The following is an 18,162-nucleotide window of genomic DNA, read 5'->3' as shown; positions in this document are numbered from 1 at the left end:
ACCCTTCTCATCTGTGGAGAAGTTCCCCACCCTCCTGCTGTCCGGCCAAAGCACTTTATGCTTTCCTTGTAACGAAGCGAGAAGGCTGGGCATGGTGGTGTAGTGCCAGCATATGGAAGGCTGAGGCAGGAGGATCATCAAGAGTTCAAGGCCAGCCTGGACTACATAAGCAAGATCCTGACTCAAAACAGTAAAAGACAGGCAAGTGCAATGGAGTAAAGCTTAACAGAAAACTCATATGGTAAAGAGGCACCTCACAATACCCATCTTAGTACCCACCCGCCTTCTCTTGCCCTGGAATTTCCAGGACCTCACCTGGGCCCACATAACCCAGCAGCCAACGTGGTTCCGGTCCCACCGCTCCTGAATGCCAGCAGATCCGGAAGTAGCTCTGCAGTAGTCTGGAGGTTGCCATAGCAGCAGTGGATTTGCCCAAATGGTAGCCAATCCACATCTGCTGCTCTAGTGGGGCCCGCCCACCAACCAATCCTCGCAGGCCCTCTTGGCCTCCACCCCACTTCCTAAGCCCTAGAGGGATGGCTCTAAGGACAAGAGCTGTCCAACTTGGAGACTCTGCTTGCAAGTGGAGGCCTACATGCTTCTAGGATAAAGCAGATCACCTGGGATAAAGGTCAACAGAGTAGAAACGAGGTCCATCTCTGGATTCCACATGGGCATGTTCTACTGGCATAAATCTCACCAAAGAAATCAACCTCAGGATTAAGTCAGTCCCTCCTCCTCCTTAGGAGGTTTCTCCTGTCATCCAAGAGCAAAGACCCATGCAGTCTCACCTCACGATGGCTCTTTGGGTAATGTGCCTTTGCAGCTCAGATTCCTGGGGGCTGTAATGCAGCGACAGGATGAGCGTGCTGTGGGTTATGACAATTGGAAAAGTGCTTTGAGTTGGCTGTGGAAATGAAAGTAAACCCTAAAGCGTTACCTTCACTCTTTCTAGGTTTATGGCACCTGGTAAAGGCTGTTTTGGTGACAAGGAAAGTGCTCAAGGGATTACCTTGTCACTGCTGACAAACCATTCCAGCAGTTAAGACTAAATGCACCATCAGCCCACAGGCGACAGAACCCTCAGCAGAGCGGCAAGGCTGAGAGGGAGGGAGAAGAGATTCTCTGAGGTGAAGTCAGAAGGCCCAACCACCGTGGATGAGACTGTGACCAGAGATCACACGTCTGCCCACAGAGGCCAGTGTGGACATTACAAACATAACCCAGCAGCCCGGAGACACACAGTCCTCCACAGTCAAGTTATTTTTAGTATTTTTATAAATTTATTTTAAAAAATAGCAATTGCAATGACATCAATGATGGATGACCTGGAGTCCCCCTTCTGCCGGGGGCACAAAGCTGAGTCCCAAAGGAGAATCAAGGCATTGTGACGGGGCACCCTGTAGCCAGCAAACGCTGTTGGTCTGCTGGTACAGACACGGACACACTCTGTGTGCCACTGCAATTAAAATACACACGTTTACAGTCACCCTGCAAAACAGTGACGTAACTATGCCGGAGACCAATTCATCTGTCCACTCACTCTGCATCTGTGAGGTCACCACTGCCGTCACAAGGGCAAATGAGTAAAAGAACTAGCGGTAAAGAAAAAATCAGCCAGCCCTCCTTCCCCACCTTGTGGGCTACTGTGGTGGCTAAAACGACCACAATAACAAGGGTCATGAGTTAACTGAAATGCAGGGACCGACTGACAGTTGAAACATTTCATTTCAAAACAAGATTCAAACTCGTCCCTCAGAAAGAAAAACTCCAGCAACAATCTGAGATTTACTATGTACACACTTACATATGCAAGTAAACAGAATTTCTGAACCATCCTCGTAAGCACTAGAAGCTGGGTCTCTGGTATCTCTTTCTGAACTTTTCAGCTTAGATTCCTAAACCGAGAGATACAAGCTCTGCTTTGAGTAATACCTGAAACACTTGGGGCTGTCAGTACCTGAAACTCATGTCCAGAGCTTAAGTTTCTAGTGAGCTTACCCAGGGCTCAACCCCCTGCACATCTGTAAGCCACAGGGATGAGACTCCCAGGAGGAGGAGGAAGCTATTTCACTTGCAGTTTTGCATAGTTCTGCATCTCTATTTCTGCCATTACAATGGTAGTTCCCGATGTCTGTTCTGAATTAATACAGTTAGAGTAACGTCAAGGATGACCTGTCTTTGCTTTTGGTGTTTGAATTCCTAAAGGTCTTCATAATTGATGTGTTCCTTGTTTCCAGAGAAAGCAGCCAACTCTTCTGAAATCACTTTGGTTCTCTCTCCAGGATTCGACATTTAGAAGGTACGATTTCGGAGGCCCGACCCATCCTGGGAATACTGGCCTCTTTTCTGGCCCCACAGGCACCTCTATTTCCAGTCTGCAGTTTACTTCTGCAGTGTGGGTGCCCAGGAAGAACCTTCTTGCACAAGGCCTATGGAGAGAGGGGGAAATGGAAGCCAACAGCACCCGAGAATCGGCTGCACAGCAGGGACGCTCTCTGGGGCAGGCTTTGAGCCAGCGCTCACACCTCAAGTTTCTGCAGGGCACCTAGCCTCTGCCCAGGACAGCGTGAGTGAAGTGTTTTCCTGAAACTGCCAAGGACCAAATTTGACTTCTCCTGTCAGTGTGCCTTAAAAGGTTTAAATGTAAATCTGTATTAATCTTTTCATCTTAGTGATCCACCCTGGCATCCATCCTATGGAGAAGTTTGCTTTCTGTCCACACACGGGGCACTGTTTCTCCTCCTAGTAAGATACACGAACCACCTGGTCCCCCAGCACTGTCAGAAAACCTGATAGAAAATTTCTTGTCTGTCTCTCCGTTTTTGGTACTTCACTATACATGTTGTCCTTGGTACTTTTGCACAGGGGCTGCTGGAGAGTTTGTTCTCTACTTAGGAAATGCAGTTTCAAGGTCCAATACCCCCCAAGTTGTCTTAAAAATAGCTACAGCCAGAACTATAGTTGAAATTGTTTCAACAGAGGGAAAAGAAAATCACAGGAAAAAAAAGATTCAGGTGCTGTGTCTTAAACATCTACCCAACATCTGGGCAGATAGAGATTCTTACTACCACAGAGCAGATGAATATAACTCCAAGAATTTATTGTTTCTGTCACAATCTGAAACTTCCTCATGGGAAGTCACCTCTGACTACGAAGTGTCTATTCATTCAATCAGCCTGAGATCCCCCAAGAGGGGATGCATCTAGATTCCAGGGAAGGAGCAGGCTATGGCTCCCCCATCACAGTTCGGCAGAGAAGGGCACTTCTCTCTGCAGAGATGGCTGGCTGGCTTCACCAGCCCACGTAAGTGCTTGTGTACTGCTGGGCAGGCAACTGTCTCCTTGTATCAGCCTAATTCATGAAATGTCAATGACTTCAACAGCTGGGAACAGGTCCTGACTGAAAGGGTGAGACGAAGGCTGGCAACTTCAATTTCCCAGACACTGCTGCAATTATAATACTGAGCCACTTATTAAAAATTAAGTGGTTTCTGTCCTGTAGGAAAGGGCAGAGTGTGATCATTAGTGTCCCGTCGGAAGAGTTGATCCATTTCCTGGAACGGTGGGAAAGGCAAGGAACACGACCTTGATCAGCTCCACTGCGTCGCCTGAGTGGGGTTAGGACACTCGGATGATCTGTGTCATTGCTTCTTCGTCAGCTTGGTTTGGATCCTAGAGACAGACAGCATAATGATGATTAGAGCCCTCTGCAAAAGCATCAGGGAGCGGCCGGCTCTCACACTGGGTCCTCAAGGGAAAACAAGTAACCGTGCAGTAAACCCAAGCCCTGTAATGTATTCAAGTTCGAGTATGCAGTTGAAAATGGAGTTCCATTAGGAAAGACGATAAACCTTATTTCTTAAAAGCATTTAAAGCCTGGCCCTCCATCATGAGGCGCTCCAGAAGGAACAGTGTCACCTTTTCCCTAAACACAATGAATTGTGCTCTACCCTTAAGAGTACTCAGATGGCTAAGAAAAAGACCCAGAGAAATCATGACAACAGGCTGTACTTGTGTGTCTTCATTTTCCTCATCACATTTAAATCTCGGGTGTTTTAGCAGGGTTGGCAAGAGCACCAGAATCTATGTAATTAATGCAGTCCTCTTGCTGCTAACCCAGAAGCTTGACTAGGCAGTGATTTGCTTGGATTACAGCCAGAAAGTTAGGAACCCAGCAAAAGTTCACTCCTAAATCTTTTGGCTCCCATTTAATTTTTTGCTTTAACCTCTGGGTATTTGCTTCTCACTTAAGAGCTACGGCATTAGGATCACTGGGCGGCTTTTGCAGTGCTCCACATGAAGCACTCTTGGACTGCAGCTTCGGGAGGCAAGATCGAGGGAAGAGCTGTGGTATCTGAGGTGCCAGGTCTTGGCCGTGCACCATCACGCACATGAACGGCACTACCGGGTGTCTTGTGTGTACCCTTGTATGACGACCCGTAACATCCCTGAAGAACCCAAAAGCTTTCTGCTTCACCGATGAAACCGGCTCGCGCAGGCAAAGCAACACAACCAAGGTCACACTGTTAGCACCTGCAATTGAAGTTCTTGCACAGGGCTCCTACGGTTGGCAGCCCACACTCACAAGATGCGGGACTGAATAGCACAGCTGAGGGCTGACAGCGCTGGCGGAGTCCTTAGTGCCCATGTGTGGGGGCACTGAGGAAACCTAGTTCCGACAGCTGATGGGGGAGTAAGATACAGCTGCTTAGAAACTCCACAGAAATTATGCATCCTTGGGAAGGGGACTAATATGATAAAAACCACACCACTTAGAAAGACGGACCTGGCAGAAAGTACTGCATAAGGTCAACAAGGAGAATGTAGACCAATTCAGGGACACTGTGACAGTGTGGTGACACATGTAACAGTCACACGTAACGAGTCAGTAAGTGGGAGGAATTCATTAATTCAACAAACTACTGTGTGTTCAGAACTGGACGCTACTTAATGCTCAGTCTGACAAATACAACAGAGGACAAAATCCTCTACTCTCTCTATATATTCAACTGAAGGAAACACAAATGAGACAACCTTGGTTATTACACACCAGAGAAGACACTGTGAAAATACTGGACTAGAAGACAAGCAGAGCAGAGACCGAGACCAAGAAGCAAGAGAAAATGAAACCAGACATCAGTAGGAGCCGGAGCACAGGGACTCGTGGCCAGGCCGGACTCGGGGTCTCAGGACGTGCTCACAGGAGAGGGCGGGGTAGTAAAGGGGCTCAAGCAAGACAGGGATGTGCTGTGATGTATACTTAAAGGACGACAGACATTGGGACTACGACCAGGGCACAAAGGCAGCAGGAGGAAGACCAGGAGGCAGCTATTTGATTAACCTAAGCCAAAGAAAAGAGGACTAGACCAGGCTGCCATCAGTTTGGAGGCAAGAAAACCAAATCAAATTGTATTTTAGAGATAGAAGAGGACGTCTTCAACAACTGGACCATTTGAGCTTTGATAACTGGCTGGACGGACACATCACCTGTTGGGATGAGTGACTGGCTTATGTGTGGTAAATAAACCAAGAATTCTGTTTTGGATGAAAATGCCTACGACTAGTGGAATTTATGTGTATGAACCAATATATTATATAGTTAACAGAACAAACTCTGGAATGGTACTGAATGGCATTGCCGAGGTTTGAATTTCAACTGAGCATTTTATTAGGTTTTTTTTGTCTTAGGCAAATTAGTTCTCTCTCTTCTTTTTTTTTTTCCAAATTAGTTCTCAAAGCCTCAGACTCAATTCTAGAACTGCCATGATAGATAATTCCTATCTCATGGAGCTTGAGGACGTTCTTAAGACATTCAAGAGAAAGCAAAAAGGCTCATCCAGGTGCATAACAGTGTTGATTGCCACCGCCACTATTACACGAAGATAATAAATAATTAAAAAATTAACCAGAGAATTTCAAGAAGGAATCAACAGTAATAACGGGAAAATAGGAAGACAAGAGAGGACGCTAAATCAGTCCTTTAGTGTTTTTTTTTTTAAATATGGAACACTTCACAAAGTTGCACATCACCCTTGTGCAGGGGCCATGCTAATCCTCTCTGCATCGTTCCAATTTTAGTACATGTGCTGCCAAAGTGAGCACTTTTAGTGCTTTCAAGACCAAAGAAAAACTCAGAGACACAACCCTGCGCTTAGTTTAAAGAACGTGGCTGAGCTCTGAACGTGACAACACAAGGACATTGCTGAGGCTTTCCCTTGGCCAGACACAGTAACGACAATGACCAGGGGGAGAAGGGCTGAGTCCCCTTACCTGCATGTGGGGACTGTCCTTTTCCTTGGGAGAGAAGAATCGTCCACCTTCACCGCGCTTCCGGGCCATGGCGTGACGGTGCCGGGACTCGTGCAGGTATTTCTAAAAATAGAGAAATACAGCCACTTAGGAACCAGCCACAACCAAGAGTCAGCCAGTGTACGAGTTTCACTTGTAGATGTGTAAGACGGCTGTGAGCCAAGCTGCAGGGATAACGAAGACTCTGAATTGCTGAGAAAGCAGTGAGTAAGAGAGCAGCTAATCACACATAACTGCTGTAAGAATGGGAATGCTAACTAATGGCTGTTCTGCAGTAAGTCTGCATCTCCTATGCTTATCTTACGGTGGATTGTGAGCAGGTAACTAAATTCTGGCCGATGAGACACACGCCACACTGCTCAGGGGAGCACCGTTCTCGTTCCCTTTGCTCCCAGGCAGAGCCCAAGCAGCATGGATTGCGAACAGCACACTAAGAACATCAAAGCTGTAAGGCAGGAGGAGGATGGGTCTTCAGAATTGCAGAAATGTGCTAGCAGCCTGGGACAATTTATCTGTAGACTTCGTTTATGTAAGAAAAAAAAAGTCCTGCCAGGGATATAGCTCAGTGGCACAGCACCTGCCTGGTAAGCGCAAGGTCCTGAGTTTGATTCCTGGTATCAAAAAAAAGAGAAAGAAAGAAAATAAAATAATCCTCATTTAAACCACTGGTTTTTGTTGATGCTGTAGCTGAAGCTACATGCCGCAATCACAAATGCTAACTCTTGTGAAGTGTGTCCCAAACTTCAGCTGTTCGGAAGGTACTCAAGTTAACAAACCATGTGAAAGGACGCCTCAGAAGTAGAACCCTGCCATTCTCTTCCTCGGGCCTCAATATTACACCTACCCTTCTTTCCTTTGGAATCTTCCCTTCTGCCTCGAGCTTGGCCCGCGCTTGCCTCCTCTTAAGAATACGGTGGTACTGTTTGGCATTCACATAGAGGGGCTCTTCTTCGAGCATCTCTGCCCCAGGCAGCGGGATCCTTTGGATAGCAGGCACAGAGCCTGCTCCAGGCACCATCTGTGGGAGGAGGGAAGCAGAGCTTATTACTGGCACACAGTATGGACACGGCCAAGTTTCTTGGTGCCCGTTCATCTACTTTCTTCTGATGGCCTCATAGGATACTTGGTTTCATGCAGATTCCTGGAAAACATTTACATTTGAGTCTGAAGTTTAAACAAACACCCCAGAAAAGTTTGTCACTGGGGCTTGGGAGCCACTGAGAATGAAGTGACCACACCTTACTTCCCATCCATCTATGGCTCCATTTCCTAGGTATGTCTGCTGTCACACAATGACCAGAAATAGAGCAGTCAGCAGACAATGGCACAGCACAAAGGCAGACACAAGATCAAGTTACTAACACCTGCTGTCACAGAAACAAGTTAGTTAACTTTCTATGTAATACAACCCTAACTTTTCTAAGCACACAAACCCCCACCATACTATATGCATGAGGACATAAGTAACAGGCTGTTGTTTTTTTTTTTTGGTACTGGGAATAGGACTCAGGACCTTGTGCTTGCTAGGCAGGTGCTGTGCCGCTAAGCTACATCCCCGCAACCCGGCCCCTTTCCAAATGCAGCCACTCTGAATGATGACGCTGATTCTTCTGGCCCTCTCCAGTTCTGCGAGCTCTACCTCTCATGCTTAAGCTATCCGCCTTAGCCTGTGGGTGTGAACATCCTATTTTGAAGGGATTCAGCTTTTACTCATAGCACCCAACTCGCCTTAACTTCTTCACACATTTCTTGCTTTCTCTTTTGATTACAATCTATTAGATTATCTCTCTTTCATCCAATGGGGGCAACACATTTTCCATTTCCCAAACACCAGTAGCTCATTTTCTCCTTATTACCTGAACTCTGGTAACATACAATTAGTCACACCTGTCTCTCCACTGCTGTCCCCAGCACAGGTGCTCCTAACAATTATAGTTCACTGCAATCCTACCATACAAGTGAATCTTTCTGAGTGCCTTAAAGACTGATTTCAATTCCAAGAAGTCAAACATTATAGCCAGGTTTTACAGGATATGTAAGAAGGGAAGTTCCAAGACATTTGCAAAGACAAAGAGATGCACGAAAACGCTAGTGCATGAACAGCAAGATGAGCAGTCCGATTCCTCACCATGACCATTCCTCCCGAGTTGACCACGTTGCCTGCCACCGGCAGTGTCACGGTGACGGTGCCTTGGCCACTGCTGGTCGTGTTGGTGTTGGCTCCTGTCTGTACAATCTGTGCTCCTGCCAGACTGGCTGCTGGGATGGTGATCATGCCTGAAACAGGGACTGTGACTTTAAGAAAATAAAACATAAAACAGGCACACAGAATGGGAAGAAGGGAACACAGTTAGTCCCTCTTCTATCTGGCACACCCTCATCAATCCCAGAAAAACAGAGCGGAGAAAAAGCCCTCTCCCACTCCCCAACTTCCTCACTCTGGCTTGCTATATGCAACTGCAGGAATCACAATCTTTGAAATTTTTATTAACTGTCTAGGACCCAGTTTGGAGTAAATCCACCCTTGGAATGAACTGCTCCCCTGGGCATTCCAATTACACTTTTCTAAAGAGGCAGAGAAAGTTTCTACGTGTCTGATGACGGCTGTACCCACTACTCACATATGTAAAAACATTCTGCTCCAGGAAAGAGTTTTTCTAAACGTATAATGTTTATCCAAAATTGACAGTGAGTTGAAGACAGGAATGAAACTTAAAATGATTGGGCCGGGGACATAGCTCAGTGGCACAAGCGCGTACCTAGCAAGCACAAGGTCCTGAGTTCAATTCCCAGTACCAAACAAAAAAAAAAGAAACTTAAAATGATTTGGGAGCGGTACCACAAACGGAACTCAGGACCTTGCACTTGCCAGGCAGGCACTGTGCTGCTGAGCTATTTCCCTGGCCCTGAAACTTAAAATGAAACCAGCATGTCCAGTCCCTGCTCATGAACAGCAATGCTTGAGGACTTGTTCACCATCCTGCCTGAGTTCTCTGCATCTTACACACTGCAAAATATTCATCCTAAGTTGAACATTTAGTCATGGAACCTAACAAGGATGTTCTTGACCCAGAAAGTAAAACATGGGTAGCTACAGCACTCCAAAATGCCAACTTGATTACCAACGTATTTCTTTATTTACCAATGAAGAAATTCCCTTTTTTCAATCTTTTATTTAGAATGATTTAGACCCTAAAACATCATAATCTCTTGGGCCAGTCTTTTAGCTACCATTATAAGAACTTCACGTTACAAATGGAGACTGTGCTGGTCATGGAACAGTGACAAAGAACCAACAATCAATGCAGACCAAGAGAAAATCTTTTTTTTTAGAGGGGCAGTTTCAAAAAATTATGTGGAGTTTACAACTAAAATTCTGAAGCACTCACACAGTTGCTTGGGATAAAAAGATAGCCAACAAGTCCCTGGGAAACTCAGGGCCCCCTTACCTTGCTGCAGAATGGTGCCGTCTGCGTTGACTGGCTGATAGACAATGGTCTGCCCTTCTGCGGTCTGTGCCACCTGCTGCCCCTGGACGGCGATCTGCTGCTGTGTCTGCGGGAAATGAATGAGCAGTGACACAATCTGTTTACCCCAGAGACAGCCGCACAGAAAGTGACCGCGGTCCTCTACAGAACTATGGGGGACGCTTCTTTCCTTTTTCCCCTTTCTACTATATGAGCGCCAGCCTCTGTCGCCCGACCCTCCCCAATCACCTGTGCCCTGGGGTTGACAGAGAGGTGGGATTACCTGTGTCTGGCCAGCTGTGACCGCCGTCTGAGGCTGCTGGATGATGATCTGCTGGGTCTGGCCCTGCTGGCCCTGCACCTGCACAGCCTGCCCACCCTGGATCTGGATCTGCCCAGGCGGGACTAACTGGATCTGCAGGAGAGAACACAGGATAGCACCCTACTGATACCAGCTGCTTCTACTCCCCGGATGTTAGTCAAATCAACTCCTTTAGAAAGCAGGAAATGCTCTCAAGAGGCAACAACATGAGAGTCCCATTCTGCTCATTGTTATAAACTGGTGATAACCTGTTTTCCACTTCCAAGATGATCAGGGAATTCTGGACACAGTCTGGGAATCAATGTTTCATTGACAGTGGTGGTACGGCTATTTTAAAAAGTAGATTCACTTAAAAATACACTCTGAAGGGCTTTAACGGGTGAGATATTAGATATATGTGTATACATTACACATACATATATGTAGGTATATATTCAAAATACATTCTTCACAAATCAAATGTTTAATTGGGGTCTCAAGACTTTGAGGAGGGCCTTGAGAGAGACACCAAGTGACAGAACTCAGCTAAGTTGTGCCAGGATTCCTGACCCGTAAGATTTTTTATTTTAAGCCATTAACTTCTAGGATCACTTGATACGCAACAACAGGTAACTATGCAATGGTCAGATCACGTTTCTCCTACTCTGGCCTCCGACACCCTCACCAGCGCTCAGCACTGTTGTTACTGTCTGCCGGCCTGCGGCCTGCACTTGCTCCATGGTTCCTAAGCGAAGCCTCAGAAAGCACAAAGCAAAGGGAGGGATTCCGCGGTATCCAAACCTATTTTCTTTCTTATTTTAATGGCTATGGCCACTTTATTAGGGGTATCACTGGAAACATGAAAAATTTGAGAAATATTTCTTTGAAATTTTGTAACTTGAAGAACTGTTTACAAAATACTAGCACTTGGCTGTATAGGGTCATGTTTTCAGCGGACTACTGGACGCAGGTTTTTTTTTTAAAGATCAAAAGAGAAAGCATTTAGGAAGTCCCCACAACTGGAAATTTCTCCTATTTTATTTTCAGGAATACTCCCAATCCAAGGGTCAAGAGTACACTGCTCAGTACCTGTACCCCACAGTACCTCCCCTCCCTTCTCTCTACTTCTTTGACCATTCATTCATTGGATTGATAGGTTTTTTGTTTTTTTTTTTTTAATTTTTCAGTAGCCAAATCCCTTGCTCCAACACAACTTGTAGTTTAGAAGGAGGGCACTTTTAGAAAGATAGATGTCTACAGTCTTTATCCTTGTATCTATTTTTGTGGTGTTCTATTCTGGTTTTATTGTCTATATCAGCCTAGGGATTTCAAATCTAAAATCATATGCAAGATTTTGCACATACTAGACATCTGCCCTTTTTTTAGAGGGGATAGGCTTCACTGGAATTCTAAAATGGAGAATACAATCCAAAAAAAGGTTGAGAAGCATGCTTCTTTCTTAAAAATAGCTGTTCAAGCTGGGTGCCTAGGTACACAGCTGTAATCTCAGCACTGAGGGAGGCTGAGGCAGGAAGCCTCCCAAGTTTGAGGCCAGCCTAGATAACTTAGTGAGAACCTGTCTCAAATTAAAAAATAAAATGTATCTCAGTGGTAGAGTCCTTGGGTTCAATCCCCAGGACTGGGTGGGTGGGGAGGAAGGTTACTCAAAGCACAATAACAAGAAGCAATCACAGAAAGTATTACAGTCTCAAGCATTCTAAGGGAGAGTGGGACCTTACAGCTTTGTGTACCAATAATTTTTCCCAGTCGATTCGTTATGGTCATACTTAGAGGCAGGGAAATAACAAGGTTTCTCACTGGAGAAAAAATAAGGCCATTAAATCAAGGATGTTAGAGCTAGAATGAACTCTGGGTATCACCCGATATAAACTGCATTTGTGGATGGAACAGACGCACGAGGAGGCTAAGACAGGAAAGCTGGTGTGACCGCAGACTGGGAATCAAAACCCAGGTGCAGCGCCGCACTGTCACTGGTCAACAGCGGGGAAGTTGGCAGAGAGGCTGGAGGCAGAGGAAGGCAGCAGTGAAACGGCAGCGTGAGATGGAGAAAAGCACGCTGAAAATATATTTAAAGCCTCATACGTTTATGCATGAAGAAATATGCAAACTATTTTTAATCTCAACTACAATTCTATCCTGGCAAGAACAGGACAATAGCATTAGAAACGCTCTGTTTCCCTGAGCAACCCTCACTCCAAAAAAACTGCCCTAAGAGTCCCAGTGAAAAATAAAACTACTGTGCCCAAATATGTTTGTAGTAGCTTCACTCACAAAAGCAAAACTGAATAAACCCTTAAATACGTTTTGTAAATTAGAAATTGATTAATTGACCTGGTTGAATATTATGAAGAAAATAAAAATGGCAACTAAGAAAACTGTGGAAATAAATTACATTTAAAAAAAGCAGAAACTCTACATGTACTGTGTAATTATGAACAAAAACTATGTGTAAAATTATAAGGGAAAAATTACAAGTTTATTTTATCAGCAGCATCATCATGGTTGATTTATTTTCAACTTATATTTCTTCATAAGAACTAAGACTTCGTATGAACATAACTGCTGTAACGACCACAATAGAAAGACGCAATAAAAAGTGAATAGCTTTCTTGCACCCTTTTCTCTAGGCTCATAAACTTACACAACCATGGGGAACTAGTTATTGATTATAAAGATGAGATCAGAGTCTATACCTGCAAATTATCTTTCACTAAAAATACTTAACGATCAATCTAAGCCAACAGTTCATCTTTTTTTTTTTTTTTTTTTTTTTTTTGTCTTTTTGAGACAGGGTCTTGCTGTATATAGTTCAGGCTGGCCTTGAACTTGTAACGATTCTCCTGCCTCAGCCTCCCGAGTGCTGGGATTACAGGCGTGCACCATCACGCCTGGCTTAACAGTTCATCTTTTTTAATGGTGACATAATATTTGAAATTACTGCCCTAGCTTCATTAATAGGCATTCAGATTACAAAAATTTGTTTTGTTAGTCCAAGGCAGTATGACATGTCTCTGAACATTTCTGTGTACACAGTAATGTTGTCTGCAGGTCAGATTCTTAGAAGTAGGACTGGTAGATACAAAGGTTTATCTAAGAGACAGTTAGATGTCTTCCAGTTTGAAATTCCCAAAAAAGGTTATTTTTATTTCTTCCATATGCTCTCTAGCAGCAGATATAATCACTTTTAAAAACTTGTGCTAATTTGATAATAAATTTTGATGACAGCTATCAAATGTTACAATTTGATGACAGAGTTGCATGTAATAGCCCTATATATTTCTTTTAATCTCTCCTGCACTTTCATCCTGTTTATCTTTTCTCATTTCTCAATCAGTGAGGTAACTCATATAAATAATTTATATGGAGATACACAAAAACGATGACAGGGCTGGGGATTTATTTAGTTCAGCAGCATAGCACCTGCCTGGCAAGCACAAGGTCCTCAGTTCAATTCTTGGTACCAAAAAAAAAAGGATGACATTTCTGACTACACACCATCTAAAGCAGACTGTAAAGTCCCTCTACTCTAGCCCTTAGGCATTCCAAAAAGTTACTTGATAAACTAGATTCTTGTCTTTTTTATATTCTTTCTAGCAATTAACACCATGCCTAATATTCCAGCACTTACTAAAGTGTACTACACAAAGGCAGAAAATCGACTACGTAACACTATAGAGCAGTCAGGTGAACCTTTTAGAGCTTTCAGTGGTAACAGACAGCGCTGTGGCACACACGCCATAGGCGAGCCACCACTGCCACAGAGGGTGGGAAGCAAGCAAGGCAACAACTGTCGCTGTTCACAACCCACTCCGCAAGACATCTATGCTGACACACTGCCTACATACTTACAAAATGCCCCTCACCTGCTGCAAGCTTTGTGTCCCAGACACAGGTACTTGCATGATGGTTTGACCTTGTCCTCCGGGGACAGCCTGGACCATGATGGGCTGGCCAGTTGATGTGATTAACTGGCCTCCACTGACTTGTACCATTAATGGTTGCCCTTGGACCTACAATGAAGGAAAATAAAAACAATGAAATAACAAAGACACAAAATGGTTTTTACCAAAAGACAAGTACTGGAACTATTCTGCTGCCTTGCTGGGGTAATGGGGGGTAGTGGGCGGGCAGGAGGAACACTATGAAAGTGAGGCGTTGGTCCTCAAGTTATCTCCTTCAAGTAGCTCTGACACCTCTGACTAGACATGGAATTGAGTATTTTAAGGTGAGATAGAGTGGAGCACATCTAGTCCACAAGTGGAACATCTAGTCAGATGTAAGGCATTTACCACCAAAGGCTATATCAGGACAAACATTTACTTAATCAATACATCAAAGATACTGGCCTTTTCGAGACCCAAGAAGGTCTCTAAGAGAGCTGGAGTAGGCAATGAAAAAGGAGGTGGTGGTTAAAGCAAGTTACAGGTAACCTGACGGAAGTAAATCAGAGCATCTACCACAACACCAGGAAGCTGGGGTAGCACGACCTCTGCTGGTTTATGGAGACCTTTCTCCCACGGCCAGGCAGGTGGAATGCACACCTGTGACCCTATCACCTCACTCTGAGGATCTAGGTTATGTCTGTTGCTTAAGGACCCACTGGTCAGTTTGCAATCTTTGCTGCATAGTTCACACTGGAGCTTGCAGTATCTGCAGTTATTTTAGCTTAATCAGAAGAAATGACAAATAGTGAAATCACACAGAGCAGTCAGGCACACCAACAGAATTCCCAACTTTCAAGCTCCTGTGGGTACACTGACTACTCCAGAAACCATGTCACTGAATCTACTCTGTCACATCTTGAGTCTCAAAGTAAAAATAAACACTGTGGGCCAGGGATATAGCTCAGTAGTACAAGTGCCTGCCTGGCAAGTGCAAGGTCCCGAGTTCAATTCCTCATACAAAAAGAAACAAAAAAACCCCACCAGAATGCTTTCTGGAGGCTTAAACCAAGCCACTTTATTTATTTTTTGTCTTTCTGAGACAGGGTCTCACTACACAGTTCCAGCTGGCCTCGAACTCACAGCAATTCTCCTGCCTCAGCCTCCCAGGTGCTGGGATTATAGGTGTGCGCCACCACGCCTGGCGACCAAACCACTTTAGATGTGAATAAGAATGATCAACAGAAGAGCTCTACAAGTTCCAAGCTTTCATTTTCATATTCTACCTTTGAGGAATTATTGATACAGAACAAAAATATTCATCACTAAAACATTCATTCTTAATTCCTGTAACAGCATGCTTCGACAACAGTTAATGGATTTAAAGATCCACCTGTAGCAAACGAAGAGGTTACACTGCAAGGGCCACCTACCACCACTCCATCAGAATTGTAAGACTGAAATCACAGGTTTTGTTAAATGGTCCCTTGTGAAACTCCACTTTGCTTTTAAGGACTTTACATCTGATTCTGTCATGCTTTCTCCTTCCCTTACACTCAAATTCCCTTTGCTACACTGATGCTTACATACGCTGTTTCAGAGCAGAATTATCAGCAAGCTTATCAGACGAATATTTAAAATTCTCCAAAAACACTGAGACCCCCTCCACCAAAGAAAGATTTCCATTACTTCCATTTCTTTTAAATAGAACTTAAGTAGTTAACAGAAATTCTGAGACACTCTCAGTTTTCGAGCTATCCACCTTAATTTCCTCCCCCATAAACATGCTACACATGCATGTGGTAAATGATTTGAACAGCCCAGTGTTTACAACATACGAATGTTCACAGAACACATGCACCAGACAGAAGCCATACAGTTAAAAGCACATTACATTCCCATTCTGCAAGTGGTTAATAACAACCCAAAATACTGTTTTATATATTAATAAGATGAAGCAAGCATGAACACAGACAAGCTGTTGAACTCTTAAGATTCCTATACAGATAGGGAGCACCCGTAAGCTCAGCTTCTTTCAGCCTGATGTATGCCAGGAGCTGGCCGTCTATCATCAGCAGACGCTGCTGGCGGTGGGGCTCAAAGGGGGAGGTGAAACGACTGGAGTAAGGGGTAGTTAACTGCGGGACGCTGGGCAGTGCTAATAATAAAGTGAGATGCCAGTTTTACGTTCTCAGCCACACTCTAAAATCACTTCCAATTTGATGGAGGAAAAAGGTAGGGCATCTGTATCTTGTCAACTTCTCAAACATATGGTCATTTTAGGAAGAATAATCTAGACACGCAGACTTGTGCTCCTACTCCTATTTTTATATAGGAACTAGCTAAATCATAGCTCCAGTATACGATATTTGACTTGGCCGTATATAATGTTACCCTGGCTGCACTGGGTAAGAATGCTTTAAAGTATTTTTTCTGTTTTCTTTTTGTAACACATCTAAGCAACCAGTAAGAATTCTGATAGTGGCTGCAGCATCAAAGTGGTGAAAGAATATCCCACGTCTGCCCAGCCAAGGGGGATACAGGCCAGTCTTTGAACAGCTAGTAATAAGACAGGTCACCAGTCCCCCAGAAAAAGTAGTAAAAACAAGTGGGGTTAACAAGAGACTAACAAGATTTGGTGCTTAGATAAACCTTGCCGAATGGAATAACTATTCTGCATTCAAGCTGCCCTTTCAATAAAGGGCAGGCCAGCCTAGCTTTTCTCTTCCACTAGAATACATACAAATTCATGAAATTTTACTATGCAATCAGATTACAGAGTTTGAGCACGGGAATAAGTTCCAGTGCCACTTGTGAGGATTTCTTCTGTCACTTCTGTATTTTTTCCAGGCACCCCCCAAAACACACTAGCCAGCAGTTCTCAGAAAACTCTGTGACCTGGCGGTGAACATCAGGAAACTGGCACCTTGTAATGACAGCCTCAAGGACAAGTTAGCAGCATCCAAGACATGCGACTGACTCCGGCACTCCTACTTGAGCCCCTAACACAGACAGCACCAGACACGAGGAGGACAGGCCCATGCAGTGCTCGCGGAGAATCAGAGAGGGCACCACTACCTGGAGGGTCTGGACTTGCTGGCCTGAGGCAGATGCCACCTGGGCCTCAGTCTGCAACTGGACAGCAGTGACACCACCCTGCTGCTGAGAACAGGAACAGGAAGAGCTTGAAATGTGTCAGGAAGAAAATGTATAGTTTGAGACATGAGAGCGCCTTACCTCTTGGGGGAGGGGCAGGACGTCTTCCTGAACTCATAAGCCTCCCCCTGCCCCGGACTTCCAAAATGTACAGACTCCCTACACTCCCTGTGTAGCAGACCGAAGACATTAGCCCTCTGCCCCCACAGTTGACCTCGAAACCCACTTCCACAACCCCAAAGCTCAAAATAACATCATCAACAAAAAAATTTATTATGCAGTTCTTCCTGCCAGAAATAGGGCTTTTTACTCCTCTGCTTATACAATTAGTTTAATGCTCTTTTTATTTTCTCAAATAAGTTCATAAGAACAAAAATTTACCAGGTTCCAACAGCGCTGACACTATAATGAAGAATTTCAGGGGTACAAATGTAACCTCCAAGAAACGAAGAGTGAATGAATCATTGTGAACCAAAATCATCTTCATGGGACTACTGCTTTTACGTTCCCAAACTGAGCTTCACTTTTACCCACTGGGCTGCCTTAGAAGCAAAGTCTGGGGTGACTCAACCTCACCTGCGTATCCTTAAGGTAAGTCTGGACAGAGGAGGCCCCACGCACCAGGACACTGTCCTGAACAGAGGACCCTGTGTGGAGCCACCCCATCTCAGCAGCTGAAGGGAAGGCAGGCAAGGGAATGTAAATAATTCATCTCCTTTAATCAAGAGTCTCTCCTTCCTTTGATCACTGGATCAAAACAGTACACCATCAACAGTTCCTTTGCCTTCCCTAACTACTTTTCTACATTAGCTAAGTTCCATTTTGAAGACAAAAACATTCCCAAGATACCAATCTGGGCCTAAAGCAAAATGCAAGTGTAATAATACATTTCTTTTTTTCTTTAAGGGGTGGGGGAAAAAGTGAGACTTTACTAAAATAAACCAGGTAAAAAGCATAAGAAAAACTTTATAAATACAAGGACACACACACTCTCTCTTTATATATATATATATATATATATATAT

General features: G+C 44.4%; 1 protein-coding gene across 1 annotated transcript in view; it reads right to left on the bottom strand.

Annotated features, from left to right (window-relative positions):
* Positions 1-1,260: 1,260 nt before the first annotated feature.
* Positions 1,261-18,162, bottom strand: part of Nfya (nuclear transcription factor Y, alpha) — a gene marked incomplete at its 5' end in the record, with an annotated part of 25,167 nt that continues 8,265 nt past the window's right edge. Inside the window, 8 exon segments of the mRNA XM_013516936.1 lie at positions 1,261-3,674; positions 6,273-6,374; positions 7,156-7,329; positions 8,440-8,606; positions 9,761-9,866; positions 10,062-10,193; positions 13,964-14,110; positions 17,057-17,143. Coding sequence (XP_013372390.1) covers positions 3,621-3,674; positions 6,273-6,374; positions 7,156-7,329; positions 8,440-8,606; positions 9,761-9,866; positions 10,062-10,193; positions 13,964-14,110; positions 17,057-17,143 — 969 coding nt within the window. The 3' untranslated portion in view covers positions 1,261-3,620.

Source organism: Chinchilla lanigera, unplaced genomic scaffold, assembly GCF_000276665.1.
Source record: "Chinchilla lanigera isolate Chin_1 unplaced genomic scaffold, ChiLan1.0 scaffold00036, whole genome shotgun sequence".
In the NCBI taxonomy this organism is placed as follows: domain Eukaryota; kingdom Metazoa; phylum Chordata; class Mammalia; order Rodentia; family Chinchillidae; genus Chinchilla; species Chinchilla lanigera.
This window is presented reverse-complemented; position numbering and strand designations above follow the sequence as displayed.